General features: G+C 36.3%; 1 protein-coding gene across 2 annotated transcripts; it reads left to right on the forward strand.

Annotated features, from left to right (window-relative positions):
• The first annotated feature begins 328 nt into the window (after nucleotides 1-328).
• Nucleotides 329-19,925, forward strand: LOC127791918 (uncharacterized). 2 transcript variants are annotated; one of them, XM_052322098.1, is made up of 10 exons: nucleotides 329-781; nucleotides 886-1,001; nucleotides 6,623-6,764; nucleotides 6,851-7,147; nucleotides 7,229-7,376; nucleotides 10,492-11,466; nucleotides 11,581-11,819; nucleotides 11,897-11,970; nucleotides 15,670-15,781; nucleotides 19,536-19,925. In XM_052322098.1, the coding sequence occupies exons 2-10, from the start codon at nucleotides 946-948 to the stop codon at nucleotides 19,581-19,583; spliced, it is 2,091 nt and encodes a 696-aa protein (XP_052178058.1). In that variant the 5' UTR covers nucleotides 329-781; nucleotides 886-945; the 3' UTR covers nucleotides 19,584-19,925. The 2 variants fall into 2 exon arrangements, with proteins under 2 accessions (XP_052178058.1, XP_052178059.1); XM_052322099.1 differs by lacking the exons at nucleotides 329-781; nucleotides 886-1,001 and adding an exon at nucleotides 1,126-1,247.
• Nucleotides 19,926-20,497: the final 572 nt, after the last annotated feature.

Genomic DNA, 20,497 nt, shown 5'->3' on the forward strand with positions numbered 1-20,497 from the left:
TTAGTTAGGTTTAACAATAATCCAAGAGTAAGTATAATAAATAAGATATATTTATTATATTTTTTATTTGTAATTTTAAGATAATTTTGTTGTATTGAATAATAATAATAATTATTGTTCCACAATAATTAATTATTATCTTATCTTATAAAAATATAAAGAGAAAAAGGTAGATGGGGCACATGATTGGTACCGGACACCTAGCCGCAGCCTAGAGTACCCTAGACGGCGGACGTCTCCGTTATTCCCGAAGCCTTTTAATCCATTAATGGCAAGAAAGATTGAAAAATCTGTAATAATATGCAAAAAAGACAGCGAGGAAGCTGGCGCCAAGTTTCTCAGATCCCGAGACAAATTCTGCCCTTTCATTTCCTTTTCCATTTTCATTTCCATTGTTCCCGTTCCCATATCCAAGTCAATATATTACCACATATGCAGTTCGCTGACGACGCCACGCCAGAGCAAATCTCTCCCCCCCCCGCCCTCTCTCTCTCGCGGAGCCTTCCAATCCAAGCAAACGACAAGTCAAAGCTTCATCCAGGCAGAGGAGGAGAGAGAAATCGCAATCGCGAAAGCATTCGCATTGGTTAATTCAATTGCTCTCTCTCTGGCTTCGGGTTTTCGAAGCGCGTGTCTCAAGTAGGTGGCGGTTGATAGCATCCTCCGCCGTCCACGCGTCCCCTCCACTTCCTGTTAATGAAGTTCGGCGGTGATTGCTTTCCCTCGCTCCTTCCTCCTTCGCGCTCCGCATGGAATTCGAATCCCCTTGACATTTCCCCAGGTTTTCGCTTTGATTCTCTATTCTTCCTTTTGTGATTTCGTGTTGTGTGTGGAGGGTCTCGGTGTGAATCGGTTGTTTTGTTGCGTTTGTGGTTGATTGAGCAGTGATTTCTGGCGGTTTCGGCGTGAATTCGGGATCGGAGAGTGGCTTGTACTGGAATTTCCATGGAGAAACCTAGCGGCGACCGGTGTGGGTTCCCTTTGACGAGTCTACAGATAGGGTGAGCAATTAGAATGAATCTTTACCATATCTTTCCTATGTGTACATCGGTTTTCGTTTTGTAATTGTTAAGCTCTGCCTCGTATCTTAATGCCTTTTTTGTTTTTGAACGAATAATCGCTTGAAATTCTGATCATGTTTATCTTCTTTGAGGGGGAGACAAATAGGGAAATTCATACCCGTTGGAATCCTGGATAACTTTAGCTTTACCACATCTTAAAAGATAGTGACAGGGGGAAGTAAGAAGGTAAGAAGGCGAGTGTTTGTGCACTTTCAAGTTCATGGAGCGAAACAGCAGATAGCATAGATTTTGTTATATCAACAACTTGACGAATCTTTTGCTTGAATTTCTTATTGTTTTGATGGTAGTATGGGTACTAGACAACAAGGGAGTGTGCGAATAGAAGTTTAAGTTTTTGTGTGTGTGTGTCCGCGCGCGCTAGGTATAGAAGTTAAGTTTTACTGAGTTTGTTTTCATATGATAGGATAACAGGTGTCATTTGAGGTTGTTTGTTAAAGTGGAACGGTGACCTAATCTGTTTTTGTTCTAGGCAAATTTGCTAATCAAACTATTAGTATTAAATTACAAGTGCATTCATTTAATTCTCCATCCAATTGTTAATCCAGTATCAAATGTGGCTTCATTTTGGACACTTGACCTGTCTTTTGTGAAGCTGATGGTTAAGTGTACCATAGCTGTCAAATCAAGATAAGTATCATGAATCGTATCATATTGTATGATACAGTAACAATTTGAGAAACAGCTTAAAAAATATAATATAAAAGATGTTTTTTTCCATAACATGAACAAAATAATCCACAATAATTTTAACCCAAGTTTGACTATATTGATATCTTGAATGGCACTAACAAAAGTTACTAGGAATCCAAAATTAACCATAGGTCTTATGAATAGGAAAGAGCGGAGGGAGAGTTGAGAGACTGTTCATATGCTGGGCAGAGACCATTCGACAGAGACAGGAAGTAAGCTTTCTTGGAGAGCAATAATCTTTGAGGGATCGTTCATATGCTTATCATAAGCTTTGTTTTTAACCAGGTTATTGATGTATATTTTTGAGCTCAGTAGGCAGCAATAATTTGCTCTGGAATCTGTTCTGATTGTTTGGATTCTCATTTGACTTCCTATTTGCAGTCTTGCATGACTGTTTGACTATTAGACTGATTTGATTTTTACACTCAGCAGCATCTTTGAGGATTGTTCACATTGGCCATGCTGCAAAATTCAATCTTAAGGGTGCGTTTGATTGCAAGGGTGGAATTTAGGTGGAAAGAAAATGAATTCTAGGGAATTGAATTGCAGAGAAAATGAATTTCTGGAAATTGAAAATTTAAGCTGTTTGATTGGTATAATTTTCTACCTGAAAAATGATATTATTTTTCATCTTTTAGTGTTTGATTGGTAATATTTTCTATAGAATTTGATCATTTTCTTGGCATTTCGTGTTTGATAGGCATTATTTTCCATGAAATTCAATGGTGAAAATGTATTGAAAAACATTGATTCTTGTACATAAAAATTAAAATAATAACGTATTTTAGGTTAATTAAATCATTTCCCCAAAGAAATAAAACCACAAAATTAATTTTTTTTTGTTTTCCAAATTTATTAATTTATACGTAATTTTTTATTTTTATACATTTGTATTTTTTAGTTATTAAAAATAAAAAATATATTATTTTGCAAACCCTTCCTTATTCCCCCTGCCCTTCTCCCTCATTCCCCCGTCGTCGCTCACCCCCTGCCTTTTCCCTCTTTTGCTTCGCTTGTTGTTGCTACCCACCCCCCTGCCCTTCTCTCTCTTCGGCCCCCTTGCCTTCGTCAGATGACTCAGATCATCGCTGACTCGCTCGCCCTCCTTGGTCGCTACTCGCTCGCCTCGCTCAATCGCTCTTGCCTTTGTCTAGCCCTGTTGCTTGCTGATGCTGACTCGGACTCGGCCTTGCTTTCATCGCCTCGCCAGTTGCCCCCTCACCCTCAATCGTCGCTCGCCCTCGCCGATTCTCCCCTCGTTCTCTCGCTTGCTGCCTCTCTGGCTCTCTCGACTCTCTCACTCGGTAAGTTGTTGCTTTCAATTGCCAAGAAAATTCCATTTCCTGCCCCCCAAGGAATTGGTTTCCATGATTTGAAGGAAAATCCACTCACGTGACCATAAATGGGAAAATGAATTCCTTGGAAAAAAATGGCTGTCAAACATTGCACAAGTGGAAAATTGGGTGGAAAAAATGCCTTTTCCTTGGAAAAAGTTGGCTATCAAACGGGGCCTAACATCATTTTTTGTGTTGCCTGAATTGCGAGATACATGCAAATCATTTGTATGATACATCCATACGTGTTCCGATATAAAGCAAAATGCGGTATGCCATTCGACCACATTGCTGAGCATGTGTAGTACATCGAATCATATCATATGATGTCTATCAAATATCATATTATACTAACAACTACAAAGTGTAGTTCATCTTGTTTTAATATGACTGGAAAACAAGTGTTATCTTTGTTGTTTTTTGGAAAGGAAGAAAGGCCTCTTATCTATTTTTCTTGTGGGAGTTTAACTTTGACAAGGGTTGGGATGATAACAATTTCACAAATGAGATTATAGTTTTAAATGATAAAGAAGACTTGTGACGATATGTGATGCAACGTGTAGCGCGCGTGTGAAGAAAAACACCAAAATGAATTCTTGAAAGAACAAACTTCAATGGCCGAATCTTGGCTTTCAAGAAGATGCAAAAACAAGACTGTTTTGCTAAGAAAACCCAAATAGGTTGCTGAAATTTGTATTGAGAAAAACTAATTACAAACTCTAGGTTTTAGGCATATTTATAGTGTTTGGCTAATCCAAATCCATCTAATATTTGTAAACAAAATTCAACTAGAATAAAATCATCTAACTAGAATCCTAATAAAAATAAAATCTTAATCAAATATGAAGTAGAATCCTAAATAAAGTAGAATCCTAAAATCCTAATCAAATATGAAGTAGAATCCTAAAATATATGAAGTATTAAAATACTGTTTGCTATTGTTTCAACGCTACTGTTCCGGTGCTATTATTTCAGTTTGGTCGGGTCAGCCTTGGGCCAAGGCTTGATTGGTGACCGCATCATTCACCTCCACTTGAGATGAATTCGTCCTCGAATTATGATTCGGGTATGACAACTCAACATCCGACAAATACAGAGAAAGATCAACAACATTGAATGTTTTGGAAATACCTATATGATTAGGCAAATTCACAACATAAGCATTATCATTGATCTTCTTTGTAATCTTGTAAGGACCATACTTCTTTGGTTTGAGCTTGTTTTGCTTTCATGCTGGAGTCCGTTCATTCTTCAAGAATATCATGACTTCATCTCCAACCTTAAATACCTTGTGCTTCCTATGCTTGTTAGCTGTCGCCTAGTACTTCTTATTTGTGCAACTTTTGCTTGACATCTTCTTGAATCGCTTGAACTTTTCTGCTAAGGGAACATGAGTAAAGACATTCCTCTCCCACTTAGCTTTATCTTCGTTGGCATGGGTCCAACCATCACCATGTTTGTTGCCCTCTGCCTCCATTGTATTATTATTGTTAGATTGAGAACATTGAACATTCTATCTTGAGCGCTTCTCTAATTTGATAAATTTTATCACATGTCCTTCTCCTCTCATCAGCTTTCTTGATTTTGACTCCTCAGTAGCTTCTGAATTCATCCGTAGATTTTTCTTGCTTGGAGAAGCATTCTTTTGCAATTGTTTTGAATATAGGCTTATTCTATGACTACCAATAGTCTCTCCATCACTTAAAATATTGATGCTTGAATCCTCCTTTGGTCCAAGCACTTGATCAGCTATCGCAGCAGTTGCTACAATATTCTTAGTTTCGGAATCTAATTTTAGATTAATACTAAAAGCAGTTGCACTACTCGAGTTAACTAGCCTGGGAGATCCAACACCCCTATCCACAAAGAGACCCATGTGACCATCTTGCTTTTGCAATCACAAAGATGAATATGTTCCTATTGCCTTCGATTCAACCATGCCAGAGCCTGAATAAACTGTAGAAAGATCTGCTACCTTGGCTTCCATCTCTTTTATAGTTGCAAGTCGATCAAAAGGAACACCACCATTCTTGGATTGTGAAGCAATGCCTGAGCTCTCGGGACTGGAAAATATCCTAGTATGAGTCAACAACTTTGGAGTTTATGTCATGTTAGCAGTATAAACTAGACCTGAGTTTGCAAACGTTGAGGTTGTTGGGACAATATAATGTTCGAGATCAAGCTTCAAACTCACCGAAAAGCCATTCTTTAGTTCATACTCATCGTTTCCCCAATGATTGTGTTGCTACGCATTCCTCCTAACTCCTCTACCACTAGGGTTGGCTATCATATGACCAAGATCATTCTCATCGTTGCTATCATCCATCATTGGTTTTCTAGGATTAACGAGGACAACATTAATGGCTGGTTTTCCTGATTTAACGTAGTCGGCTTGATTCATGCCATTAGTCTGGTTTCGGTTATCATTAACTCGTTATAAAACGCCCAATTGGTTGCGGATTCTCTCCAATTGTTGCTGCATGGTGCGAGTTATTTCCCGTTATTCTTCGATTACTCTCCAAACTGCGGGCAACCCCCGATCATCGTTACGAGGTTGGTTGCTACCGTTACTTTCAGGATTGGCTATCTGATTTGTTGGTTAACCGCTTTGATACCACCTGACGCAGCGTGTAGGTCATGTGTAAAGAAAACACACAAAAATAAACCCTTGAAAGAACAAACGTAAATGGCTGGAACTTGGTTTTCAAGAAGACGCAAAAACAAGATTGTTTTGCTAAGAAAACCCAAATAGATTGCTGAAATTTGTATTGAAAAAATTTGATTACAAACTCTAGGTTTTAGGCATATTTATAGTGCTTGGCTAATCCAAATCCATATAATATTTGTAAACAAAATTCAACTAGAATAAAATCATTTAATTAGAATCCTAATAAAAATAAAATCCTAATCAAATATGAAGTAGAATCCTAAATCAAGTAGAATTCTAAAATCCTAATCAAATATGAAGTAGAATCCTAAAACGTATGAAGTATTAAAATATTATTTGTTACTGTTTCAGCGCTATTGTTCCGATTTGGTCGGGTCGGCCTTGGGCCGGGTCTTGATTGGTGACCGCATCAATATGGCTAATGGGCATGCATATAATTCTCTATGTATCGTTCTGGTCAAAGTGCAGCTTCACTAAGGACTACATGGGAATGCTTCAAACTATTTGATCCTTTTTGTTTAATAAATGCACTGAAATGCTGAATGGTTGTGATGTGTGTTTCACTTTATTTGTCAAACAGAACCAGGGTGTCATAAACTTTCACTTTGTGTTTGCAAAAAGAGTAGAGTATGGAAATTGTTGCTCCTCTTGTGTTTGGTTACAATTGAGTTGCAATTGCAAAGTTGAATAGGTAAATATTGCACTTGAAGCTTGAAATGACTCAGAAACATATTTTAGCAGGTTGTGTATGATTCACTTCTTTGAAACTAGTTTCAACTTGTCTGTTAACGTTGATGCAAGGGAATATTGGTTTCTTTCCATAATTTTATTTGTTGCTTGTTTTTCAGGGACATGCAATCTTATCTCTCTCATCTTGGCCTCTTCCTGGCCTCTGATAATAGGAAGTTGTATATCTTGGTGGACAACAGACCATGGCTGAAGGACCTGGGCGCACGTTCCGCGCACCTGTGGCAATTGATGGTCACCAAGGTTGCTAGGAACTTATATGGTATTTGTGCTATGTTTTTCTTTTAGATTAATTCTGGAAAATTCACTTCATTTACTTGCTCTTGCAGTCCAGGTTATCTCCATTTGCCAGAACTAAAGCACGGAAGCAGAGAAGGGCAAAAGGCAAGTTGCTTGAGTTAACAGCTAGTGCTCAGTCTGATGTGAGTAAATCGAAGAAATTCAAAAGATGGTTCTCATTGGTTGATGCTGCAACATTGTCTCGGAAAAGGGCTTTGTTACCTGTAAAGAAACTGAGGACTTCTTTAATATTGAATAGCAAGTTACAAAGGACCTTATATGGTTTTATTGTTTTTGAAGTTGCTTGGTCTGATGTTCGTGGTATTAATTACTTGAATGAACTTCAGGTATTCCTGCATTTTAATTCTAGATCTTGTATAAGCATTTCAATATGACAGCGATAGTTAATGATTTTTATCCCCTTGCAGACTGATACTTCCTTTGCTATAGAGACTAAGCTCATGAGAAGATGGGAATTTGATAGTATAGCACAAGCTGTAAAACACATACCTTTGTGGTTTTTGGGAACGCACCAAGAGCAGCTTCTTTTCAGAGACTATCTGGAGTCCATCATAGGTATACTTTTCAGCACTTGACTTTGATTCAATGTTAAGAAATCAGCTCTTTTGATTCTTCATGATCTCTGGCGTGGATGGAAGTTTGGTGCTTAAATATTTTGTGCTTAGACATGCAATCCTGCAATGTCTAAATATATGATATATATGTTACATATTGTATTAATTTTTGTACCATTTTTACCACGCATGAGTACAGCTTATTCCTAGATCTTTTATACATCTGATCAGTGGTATAATACTTAATTAAGGTAGAGTGTTCATGATACAAATAAAACATTTTCTTCACACACAGATGACAGAAAGGCAGGAACAAATCTTTTTGCCTTGTACCAGGCAAAGGATAGCAAGCTTGATTAAAATCTGAAGATTTGTTTGATCATGTTGCAAATTTAATTAACTTGTGCTTTACTTGTAATAAATATGGAGAGAAAAATGTTATATATTGTATTTAATTTTTGATGCAACTTATAAAGAATCAGAAGGCTATAAGGTCATGATGAATCTTAAATTTAAGGTCTAATATAAGGCTGAGTTGTAGATTGTTTTCAAAATAATGTGTTTGAAAACTAGTTCCTCAACTAGGTTGCTTCTCTATCTAGGAGTTGCAATAGCTCAAGACTTGGTGGCACCAAGAAGGGTAACATAATTTCCAAATTTGATAGAGAATAGGGTTATGATTGAAGGCAGAAACTATAATGCATATATGTGCCTGGTGAGTTTGTGGTGTCTTAATACCAGTCTTCAGGTGGTTAAGCCTGGTGGCTTTGTTGCCGAGTGTTTCTCTACTTGCTTTGAGCTGAATGATTTTCAAGGCACAAGCAGCAAATCTGTAAATCAAGCTTTTCCCAAAACTAGATTTTTTTTTTTTTTTTTTTGGGGGGGGGGGGGGGGTGTTTGCTTGTCCTTAACTAGACAAGCAATCCACTAAGAATGCATCATAATATTTTTAACAAACTAATAAACAACCTATCATGCCTTAATCTCACTTGGTGGGTGCAACTAAACAAATTCTAGCTTTCCAATCATCTCTTTCTATGGTCATATTTCTTTGAAGACCTAACTCATATCCTCAGTGCTTGAGCCAGGATTTTGGGTTGGGGGTGGGGTTTTTTGTTTTGGGGGGGGGGGGGGGGGGGAGGTTTTCTTGGTGAGGGAGGGGCTGAAGAGGCAAGCTATATGCAATGGGAATATCACTGGTATGTTAATAGAATTTCATAAGAATTTCTAACTACATTTTATGAAACCAAAATTTTAAGCAAACTCAATGACCAATAGAAATATTATAAAGGTCCTTAAAAGAAATTAACAAAGCCTGAACACGTTATAATTGCTGCTTAATGGCCTCAATGGCAACACTTTTAAACACATTTTTCTCAATATATGTGACCAAGTTATCATTCATCCATTGACATTGACTCCTAAGGAATTTTAATTTTTTTAATTGTGTATTCTATTTCTAGGTATAGTAATTTTTTTATGAAATTTCAAGGGGGGGGGGGGGGGGGGGGCAAAATCAAATAATTGTACTGTTTTCTGTAATTATGTGAACACCAAAAAGTGAGCCCCCCTCCATCCGCCACTGATAATCATACCTAATCTAGCTAAAATTATCTTGGGGCTAAAAACTTTTTGCCCCATCCCCTCTCCTTTTATTGGCCTCTTGTGTTTGTGATGGCATGACTAAGTTTTTTTTTTTTTTTTTTTTGGGGGGGGGGGGTGGGGGCAGGGGGGTTTGAATTGAGTCAATAAAAATTTTAGTCAAATTTCAACCCTCTTTTTATTTGTCTAACTTGGTATGTGCAAAATAAGATAAAAAATAGTTATAGCAAACAATTATTACAAGATATGAAAATACAATGTGCACAAGATTTTTATAGTGGTGTGGCACCACTTGCACCTACATTCGCTCTACCAGGTCCAGCCTAACTCGCATTCTACCATAAACCAAACCAAGAATTTTTTTTTTTAAACCAAGCTCACCTTAGAAACTTGTACAAGCAAATCTGTAGATTCATGGGCTCTAGGTAGCCATTGCATAGTCTTGGCAAGCCCTCACTTGCCTTAACAATATCACGAAAGTCTAAGAGATGACCAATGTCCTCAAATTGGACAAAAATTGAGAAACGATCATCGTCATCTCATTGTCTATTGCACCTATATCATAACCAAGTTAGGGTTGGTGACACAACATTTATAATGTCAATTGACTTCTAAAAGTCACTTTGAGAATATAAATCCATGCATAAGATACAATGCGGCGAGGTGTTATGTTGAATGTCTTTCTTGAGTGAGGGAATGATGACATAAAGTTCCAACACTATCTTCACATGTAGAAGTTTCATGAGATGGTGATGAATAACGATAATTGATATGGTTGTGTTCCATCAAATGAGAAATAATGGAGGGTGTACTAAAGAATATATACTTGCTTGAGGAATCAAGAATGGCTTTATTCCTTTGGGTTTTGATGTTTCAACATTTCAAGAATGAGCCTATTGTTCTCCTTCAGTATAACTTAAAATCTTTGAAAGGATATGTGGTGTAGCAAGTCATTCTTGTTATTGCAGATGGTTGTGAGGATAGTTCCTGAGAGCTTAGATCTTCTTGTGTGTTCTTCAAAAAAACTTTTTTAGGTATTGATCTCACATATCTGATGATGAACTGGTGAGAAACAGACCCCCACTTCAACTGCTCTTGTCATGATCGATTTGATAACATTTTATGGTTTAGGTTAAATTTGAGAATTTCTTAAAGTTTAGTATTGAGTTGATACAGGTTTTTAAAGTTTCTTAACAGATTTCAGTTCCGTTAACGGTGGTATAAAATTTATTCAGATTTGAAGGTTGGATATGGACTTAATTTTTAAAGTTCATTATAAAATTTATAATTAGGTCAAAATTTTGGTATTTTATTGGTAATTTACCCTTTTTTTAATTACCAAATTGTTTGTTGTGTTGGAACTTTTTTCTTTCACATCTTTTGAGGTTATCCAGTTGACATTCAAGGTTAGAGTGATAATACTCTTTTTTGGGGCAAGCACTTCATTTTTCTTGAAATGTGGAGTTAGGAGTGACCTAACTTACTTTATGGTTATTTTTTGAGATTTAATACAGGAGAAGTATTCCATGATGCTCAGGAATATTTTCCAAGAACCAGCATTTTTGATGATGACGACACTGTGTACCATGACACTTCATGTTCTGGCAATCAATCTCCTTGCCATGTTGATAACTATTTAAGTCCCCATGCAGAAGAATTGGAAACTGAATCAAGTACACCACGTACACCACCAGCCCCTGATGGACCGAACAAGAGAAGAAAAGTTATGAAGTCAATTAGTATTGGATTTGATGTTAATATGCATCCCGAAGAAACATGTAGTGAGACCGTTGATTCGCCAATCCATTCTCGAACATCTTCTGCCAGTGACTCTGAAGATGCAGTTGAAGCTAACGAGTACAAGGATGTTTTGATATTGCTTCGGTTTAATGATCGTCACCTCCCATTTGAATTAAGGGAGATAATTATGTCTGATTTGCGGTTGCTTACTCTATTGGAAGCGGGGCTTCCATCTTGGGTTCTTTTTGTTCAGTCATATCCGGTATTTTGCCATCTTTATCGTCCGTGGATGTGTCCAATGGCAAGAACTTTATATGTGCTAATATCTGTTGTGACAGTACTTATAGGGTTTTATGATTTGTACAAAAATGTTCCAGTTCTCAAGGCAACTGCATCTCGTCTGTGTGGTCCCCTTTTGGATTGGATAGAAACTTGGGAGATGGTATCAAGGATCAAGTACTTGGGGACAATGCTATTTTTGCATAATGTTGAAAAGGCTATTAAGTGGTTCCTGATGTTCACACGCACTATCCGTTCCTCTATTTCCTTTTTGACACAGCCAATGGCTGGGCCACTTCTGGACTTATTCAATTTCATGTTTCCTGTGTGGAATATGTGCTTCGAATTAGTTGAGAGCCTCTCTTCAGTCATTTGGTTGGTGATCGAGTCTTCTTTCAATCTGGCAGGGGGCTTGGTTGAGATCATACTGTTGCCTTTGTGGTTCATCTTATCGAGCATCTGGCACATTGGTGGGTAACCTGCTGATATGAGAGATTCATTTCTATAAATTATTTAAGAATTTTGCAGCCAAACAACTTTTGAGATTGCTACTAATCTTGTGCTTCCTTCTCTTCTGATTGTAGCAATATTCATCATATACCCTTTATTCCGGGTCCTGTGGGAGATGGTTTATGCTCCAATTCGCCTGGTTGCTGGATTGGTCACATTGGTGTCCTTCATCTGTACTTACATATATGATTTGCTTCTAGACTTATGGCTGTTTGTAAGTGGCATAATTAAATTAGCTTCAACTGCTGAAGCAACAGTGAGCACATATGAGGTTTCAATGTGGCGTTCACTTTGGAATGACCTTTTCTCTCAGGTATATAATGACTTTTGTAGCAGATATTACATTGTTAAATAAATAAACACCGTGCTCATTGTGTATGTTTTGGACAGATTTTTCGTGCTGTGCGGAGTATTTTACATGGTTTTGTTGCTTTCTTCACAGCCTGCAATCGGCACCGACTGAGGTATGGTTTTGCTTTAATTTGTTTTTATTTGGTATTTGATTCATATTCCTGTCTCTTCCTTCCTCTCTGAGAAGGTTCCATACTTTAAAAAGAATTAAGATGATTTGCAAGACCATTGTATATCAGCCAGGTAAATTTCTCACTAATAATTCTGTGGAAGTCAATGTGGAATGTGTTATCATCTTTAATATCTTCAAACTCATTGCTTTATAGAACTTAGGTTTTTATCTATCTTTGAGCACATCAATCAGGGTAAAGCAAATATTTAAGATTCAGACAACAGTATGAGTTTGTATTGCTTTCCTTAGTTACTTGAGCACTGAGAAAGAGTTGTGATTCTGTGACCGTTGTATGTCAACAAGCTAAATTTTTCACCAATAACTCTGTGGAAGTCAATTCGGAATATTTTCCAGCTTTAATATTGTGGAGCTCAGGTTTACCTTTGTACACTAAAATCAGGCTCAGCCTAAATCTAATCTTTAAGATTCAGACAAGGGTATGAATTTGAATTAGTTTCCATAGTTACAAATATTAAGAGCCCCTAATGATTGCATTTTCTTTTGAAAAGTTGAAGAGTAAGGAATCACTTACCTTTTAAATTATTATCAATAGCTTGCTTGAATTCTGATGGGGAGGAAAAGAGAAAATGGGGTTTGACGGTTTGTTAATATGATAACCTTTCAGTCTTGTATGTTCACTACCCATTTTGTATAGGATGATCTGTCTGTAATGTATTATTCTTGGTTGTGGTCTGTTGCGCGGTGCCCCCCCCCACACACACACACACCCCCACCCCCAACACACACAAAGATGTTGTGTGGTTAATTTTCACTTAATAGATGTGGTTTCTATCTCAGTGAATGTTAAATCCTAAGACTGTTTCTCCATGTGGCATGTGCTATAGGGTAAATGGTCTTTGAATGGATGTTGTTCACTGGTGGTGGTTTCATTTGACAAGGTCTGTGTTGATATGAATGTCAAGTCAGAACTTGAAAAGATTACTCAGGCTGAGTGGGAACAATATAACGATGATTATAATCATACATGGAATTTTGATAGATGAGCTATGTCTGGAGCCAGTTTATATGTATATATTTATAATATATTGCTCGGATTCAATAACAGAATGATAGCATCTAGAAAGGTCATCGGTTGTCAGATTAGATATAGAAAGAGAGCATATATTTGAAAGAGCAAGCTCGTTTTCTTCAATGTTCATACATTTAATGTAACCTTTGGTCGGCGTCAATTTGTTGGCCTGTAGATGCTGATGGCATATTTTGCCTGGAAGAAACAATCTTTAACAGCAAACTAGCAAAGCGTCTTTTTTCTGTTTGTGACATATAAAAGTGGTTGATGTGGTATCATTTTTATATTGTGATAACTATTGTTTTCTAGGAACTAGGGGAGAATCTAGAGTGGGTCATCACTTGTAGAGGTGGTTGCTGCAGTTATGATATTATTTTTCGTATATTCTGATAATAGTAGTCAGTATCAAGGAGGAAAATTTCTAATTATTCTTTCACCTGTGCCAACATTTATTATTGACCAAAGCACATGTTTATGCTCACTAAAATAATAAAAAGAAAAGCACATGTATCCTTTTTTGCTTAAAACTGGGTAATAGTATACAGATGTTCATGGAAAAGTATGTTACAGTTACGGAATTGTTTTTGCATGAAATACAAAAAAAATTAAATTCACGTTGTCTGCAATGTGGTTGAAATACTCTGTATAAAAGCTTCAAAGAACTGCTTTGGGGTTTTTTGCTCATTGAGAGGACTTTTTTTTTTTTAAATCTCTAGATGCCTAACTAAGTTGTTTTTCCATGTTGTACAAGTTGGTCACTTTATCAACTATGTGCTGGAATACAATCATATCAATTATCTTCCTTCATTTCCATCTCATGAAACTTTTCTACGTCAAGATGGTATTGGAACTTCGTATCTTCCTTCATTAGAGAGTTTTATCAGGATGGGCATTTGGCATAAAGTTTTACAACATTTTTCTTTTGCATGGATTTGTATTGTTAATGTGATTTTTGGAAATCAATTGACATTATGAATACTAGGTCACCAGGCCTAACTTAGCTAAGGTATCTCTGATGATGTTGATCTCTAGATGCCTAAGAGCTATAGAATGAGCAATTAAACATTCACTTTTCCCACGCAAATACTGAAAACTGAAATGAAGTTAAAAATAATTTTGGGTGAGTTGGTAAGGAGTAAGGATGCCCTATGTTTGAAAAGATGGAAGGGCTTTTTTTTGAAGATCAGAGTATGATTTGTGTAGATACACATGTAATTAGTGATAGACTTTGTTGGCTCTGGATGAATGTATTCATTATCTGGTATCAACAACATATAACCTTTCTACTTTAGCATTAAGATTTGGACACCATGCCTTTCAATGTAGTAGCATTTGGTCAAAAAGTACAAATCTTTTGATGTACAGTACCTATTTTTTTCCTTTTGCATACAGATGGCTAGAAAAAGTAATCACCAATCTTAATTGTTGCACCAGAGTTTGGGATTAGGTTATTTGTATCTTCTTTTAACACACTGATGCAGAACCCAAAAGAGAACAAGAACATGCTAAAAAGCTCGATCAAAACTCAACTCAACATCTCAATCAAATATCAAATTCTGCTAAAGAATACATCTCAAAAGGATATATATAGACAACTAATCCAACTCTGATTAGGACAACTAATAGAACCTAGTAACTAGATGATTGACTAGAAAATAAACAAAAACAAAATATTTCCCCAAAACTAGTAAATAAAGTAAATAATGTTAATTCCTATATTTACTACTAGATAATATTTCCCAAAATATTGCTTCTATTCCCTCCATCATACTGTCAACTTGATACGTTAGGAGGAAGCTTTTAATCGTTATTGAAAAGTTCGGAAGAGCTCTTTTAGCCCGAAGCCTTTGGCAAGGTTGCAAATTCCTTGATCCAAAAAAAAAAAGAAAAGAAAAGGTTCCAATTTGTTGTCCAGAATTTTTTTATATGTTAGAGACAGTTTTGTAAAGACCAGTTTTGTTGTATGACTCAGAATGTTGGGCAGTCAAATACTAACATGAGCAAAAGACGAGTGTAGCGGAGATGAGGATGTTAAGATGGATGTGCGGTCATACAAGAAAAGATAAAATTAGAAATGAAGTTATTCGTAATAAGATAGGAGTAGTGCCAATAGAGGAGAAGATGAGAGAGACTAGACTAAGATGGTTTGGTCATGTGAGAAGGAGACCAAGAGACGCTCCTGTGAGGAGAGTTGATGAAATTGAACAATTAATCAAAAAAAGAGGTAGAGGCAGACCTAAGAAGATTTTGAGAGAGACATTAAAGTTTGATATGAAGTGTATGGATCTTAATGAAGATATGACAAAAGATAGAAATACATGGAAGTCTAGAATTCATGTAGCCGACCCCACATAGTGGGATAAAGGCTGGATATGTTGTTGTTGTAGAGGCAGTTTTGTAAAGTGAAGAAAATATTGTCGGATTTTCATACCATTCATTTATGACATAATAAGAGAAATCACATACTGTAGCCATCCTTATGTTCTGTGTCTCCATTTCCTGTTGTGCAATTAAATTAGTGTTCATTGTTCTTTTTCAATCCATTTACACAGTATATTGTTTTGTTTTTCAACTTTAATACTAATCCATTCTTAAATGCTTTGTTTATAGCATTTATAATCATTCCCGGGAATTTGTGCGAAGGTTAGCTCACCGTACTCGAAGATTAAGGCCTGCTGCAAGTTCTAGTCATAGAGTTCAGACACTTGGAATTCAAAATTTGGTGAGTAAATTCTTGCAATTTAATTGCTAGACCAAAATTGATCATTTCACTTACAGGATAGCTTAATTCAATACAAAGTGTTTAAAGTAGCTACACGTTATCCAAACACCTACCATCTCCACTTGTTTCTAGGGAGTTGTTTGACAAAGCTTTCAGTTTCCAGTTTTTGGGCTCAGTTTTTTGTTTTTCATTTAAAAAGTTACAAATTTTACATGTTTGACAACTTTGTGTTGTTTTTCTGTTTTGAATTTTATTTTATTTTTTTCTATCCTACCCCTAACATCGCAGGTGATTAGAGGCCAGAGGTCACTGGCAACTCCTCTGGTTTTCTCCTCAGTCGTTAGTGAGTGAGGAGCCGTTGGAGGAGTTCACTGTCTACCTTCTGGTGACATCAAGTTGCTGGAGGTGAGGATGGAAAGGGGAAAAATGAAAGCAAAAACAAAATTTTGAAAACAGCTTTCTAGAGTTTTCAAAATTTTTGAAAACGAAGACAAGAACCAAATGCCATTTTCAGTTTTTGTTTTCAAAATAGTGAAAATGGATGACAGAAAACAGCAAGCCTACCAAATGGGCCCTGATATATTAGTTTTTTTTAATTGGCTTATTGACTGTATATTTAAGAATCTTTTTGATTGCTATTGTGCATGGGCATCCCAGTGCACAAGGCTCTGTGCTTTGTGAGAATTAGGGGGGGTCCTTTTTGCATGCAGCCTTGCTCTTCTTTTGCAAATAGGCTGTTTCCAGAACTTAAAATATTTGATGACAAGATTTTGTGCTAATATTTCTGCACTTTGTTGGACGTGCCATGGCTTTGGCTCCATCAGTGTAGCATGGAAACGGCTCGGAGACGCCGTTTTGATGTTTCCAAACCGTTTTCTGTTTCGGAACCGTTCTGCATTTCGGAACTGTTTATGCCTATTTTTTTAGAAAAATACTCATTTCCCGTTTATGTTTCGTATTGGATACGTTTCCCATTTCCGTCCAACCTAGGGCTCCATTTCCCCCATAAGAGACTGGATTTTGGGTCTAATTTTTTTGCTGTAAATATTTTGGGTCTAATTAACTTCTCTATGTAAAGATATTAAGTAATGTTACAAAATTACTTGCTGGTATTGGTACAGAAACAGTTTTCCACTGTTTCTATGTTGGTTTATTTAGCAAGTGCCACCTGGTCTCTAGCAGCATATGCTGCATCCTCAATAAGATGATGAGAAATCTTAATTTGTAGGTACTTACTCATTCTGACTTTCTTCTTTTTCATTTTGCTCTTTGGACGGGAGTGGGGCTAATAAGAGAAAAGGAACAAGCTATATTGCGTTGTGTTGATGTAGGAAAAGAGGATGATGCTGTCAAGCACCCTCCCTGCTATTCCAAGCTGCAGAATAATATGCTGCAATGATATATTATATGAGCACCTTATGGATTGAAAGTAGAAGCCAGAGAGGGATAAGGGGGAGTTGACTTTCTGTGATCTGTTTTGGGTAAATTTGTTCTGCCAGTGAACGTATTTCCAAACCCAACAATTGAAAAATTAAACTCTTTGCCACTAACTTTGTCAAGAAATACACCTTCCAGACCTAATGGCAGTGTATTACCGCAAACTTTCCTTCTGATGAGTCTAGTATTGCTGCTCAGTCTCATTAAGCTTCCTACAGTCAAAAGTCACTGGGTCCCGTTCTTGCACCAACAATGCGACTAATTACCTTCTGTATGGACTTACTTTGAAAGGCGCCTCATAATTAGGAAATCTGATCTGATAGGATAATGATAGGGATTGATTTATCTTGTTTTGATTTATCATTATTGTTTAGATGAAAGAATTATATTTCATTTGGGATTAGATAGAGTTATATTTGATTTAGATAATCATATTTTTGTTAGATTATTATCTTTTAATTGCCTTTATAGGAAATATATTGTATCTTTTTATTTAACTTTTGATGAATGATTTAGATGATTTCCCCTTCGTGAATTTCTCTATGTTCTCTTTCTGTTTTTCTCTTCTTCTTGGCTTCTTCTCTTCTCCAGCTTCTTCTTTATCTCTTCTTCTTCTCAATCAATTCTCCCTGTTCAACTTTCTGTGATTCTTTGCAGTCCCGCATCAAATTTGTTATCAGAGCACAATTCTGTTGAATTTCTCCTCATATTCAACACATACAGCATCATCAGTTTCTTGAGTAAAATTTGAAGTATGACCACCATTAGCTTCTCAGTGTTTCTTAACATGCACTACCCCAATACCAAGCACCTCCCTCTTTAGAAGGTCTGTCTTAAATGCCACTTTCTTCAATATCCTTAGTCAAACTTTCCGTAGTAGTTTGCCAAGCTGGGGAAAGATCTCAATTCAGTGACCTTTATGGGAGCCAGCCACTCCAATATTCGCCTATGCCTTCCTTTCATCCATACTCACTTGGCCTTGGCATGCTTCTCTTCCAAGAATTCCAAAGGAATGACATGTAGGATTGTATTAAGGTATAGAAAAATTATAGCCATATCATTGTCATTGGTAGAAGTAGAGCCAGGGAAAAGGTGGATGATGCCTTGAGATAAGGCCTGTTAGTTAAATTGTCTCTAGATGAGTCTAGATGATAATCAGCTTTTGAAATATTCAACATACTACATACATGTAGTATGTTGTATGTATGCTGGTTACTATAATCATCATTGACTGCACCTTGTATAACCAAGTTAGGGTCAGTATGCTAGTTATTATAAGCGAACTTGAGAATTTGAAACCTAGGCCCAAAGAATTTCCTTCAGCCATTGATGGAAACAAACATATTTCAGACTTGGAAGTCCTGGTAAATGATACCAAGTTCATGAGAACAAACGTTTCTGCCTCCGGACAATGGCATATTTTGGTTGATAATTCTACTGAACAGTGCTTGTAATGGATATTTGTTCCAAGTGCAGGTCATGAAAGATATTTTGGCTTACTTTCTGTCCGATTATACTTTTTGTTAAGTTTGAGGAAAATAATTATAACTTCATGGCTTTCACTAATGAGTGTGACATGCTTAGCATAGGATCAACATAAGTTCAAATAATGACAAATATGAGGTTGAATTGCAAATTGCCCCTACACCCTTTGTGGTTTGGGCCTTTTCTCAGGCACTCACTTGTGGTTTGTTTTTTGTCACAGAGGTTCCTGTACTTTCCCTTAATTGCCAAGACACGCATTCCTTTAGGTTTTGGCATGAACAATGTTAATTTTAACTTAATTTCATTTTAATTAATGTTGTTTGTGTCGAAACATAACAGAGGGGGTGTCTTGACAATAAAGGGAAAGTACAAAGACCTATTTTGTGAAAAACGAATCACATGGCTTGTCTGGGCAAAAACCCAAACCACAGGGAGTGGGGGCAATTTACCCTAAATATAATGTGTACACAATACGTGTTGATGAATTTGTGGTTGGCAAATAGCATGCATGACATGATTAGTATGGTAAGTATATGCTAAAAGACTCCTTGCTTTCTTGGTTTCTGAAGGTAAGAACAAATTTAGTAAAGTTTGTCTCTTCTTGTTATTCACCCCTTTACATGCTTAACTCTCAAATGTTGCTTATTCTTCTCCATATTAGACGTTTCTTAAAACCTCCAATTTCTAGTCAACCATGTTTATGTTTATGTCAATAGGTAATAGGTTACAGTTACGGGACCCAAAAACGTGCTTGAGATAAAACCTCCAGTACAAATTATCAATAGCTTTCTAAATAAGTTACAATTTGATTGGATTACCTTCATGTTTGCAGGCAAAATCAAGCCCATATCTATTGAAGAACAAGAAAGAGCAGAGCTGAGACGAGGATCGAAAGTGCAAAACGATTGGCAGCTTAAGACAGAACTCACTAACTATAGATATATAATGAATTATTCAGAGCCATTATATGAGCTCCTAGATTGAAACATAGGACCAAGTTAACACCCCCACATAGGAAGAGCTTTGTAAATTATCTCTTTCTTTGCCACCTGTAATATAGAAATGCTACTTGTATCATGTCCCCTTATATTTCATTAATTCGTTTGGCTATATTTGCCTTTTGTTTGATCCATTGTAATCAGTTCTAGTTTCCTCCGGATGTAAATAGCACGTGTATGTATGGAGCAACTTTCATGTAAAGATGAGCCTTCAGTGGTCCTAATGAATGTTTGTCAAATCAAATTGTAAAATGAATTAAGTTGTGCCCTGTGTCATGTATCTGTCGCACTTCTGCAAGTGCATGAACGAAAGGCCACCCTTTCATTCTCTTTTCCGTAGTTCTTGCAAAATAAAGAGTTTTTTGTGCACCCTTGGTCGGGTGAATACTGAATTAGCTAATCAGATCGATTAAAAAAAATATTTTTTTGTTGAAAAAATCATTTATTATTATTATTATGACAATTCATTATTGAAATCAAGTTGGACATAACTATTAAAAAAATTTAAAATTAGTCTAATATTAAGAACACGTTTGAAAATATTTAATATTTTTTTGATAATTTACCCAAATAATATATATATACATATATACATTTAAGGATATTTAATTGGAAATATTCTTTCATTTGAGTTAAAAGATCCATCATATGCATTTGCATTTTTCTATATCATATTGTTCTCATCATCTTAAATGTGGAGGTTTCATTTGAATAACGTCACTTCAAAATTAAATATTAGCATATTCTTTTAAATGTCTTGGTTCGCTTTTTTGTTTTTTCATTAATTTTTTTTTTT

Source organism: Diospyros lotus, chromosome 15 (assembly GCF_014633365.1).
Source record: "Diospyros lotus cultivar Yz01 chromosome 15, ASM1463336v1, whole genome shotgun sequence".
Classification (NCBI taxonomy): domain Eukaryota; kingdom Viridiplantae; phylum Streptophyta; class Magnoliopsida; order Ericales; family Ebenaceae; genus Diospyros; species Diospyros lotus.

What these genes read in the sequence shown, in the direction of transcription:
- LOC127791918 (XM_052322098.1), top strand. Translation starts at nt 946, where the DNA reads ATGGAGAAACCTAGCGGCGACCGGTGTGGGTTCCCTTTGACGAGTCTA. An exon ending in ATTACTTGAATGAACTTCAG is followed by an intron (nt 7,148 to 7,228) that starts GTATTCCTGCAT and finishes ATCCCCTTGCAG; the next exon opens with ACTGATACTTCCTTTGCTAT. An exon ending in ATCGAGCATCTGGCACATTG is followed by an intron (nt 11,467 to 11,580) that starts GTGGGTAACCTG and finishes TTCTGATTGTAG; the next exon opens with CAATATTCATCATATACCCT.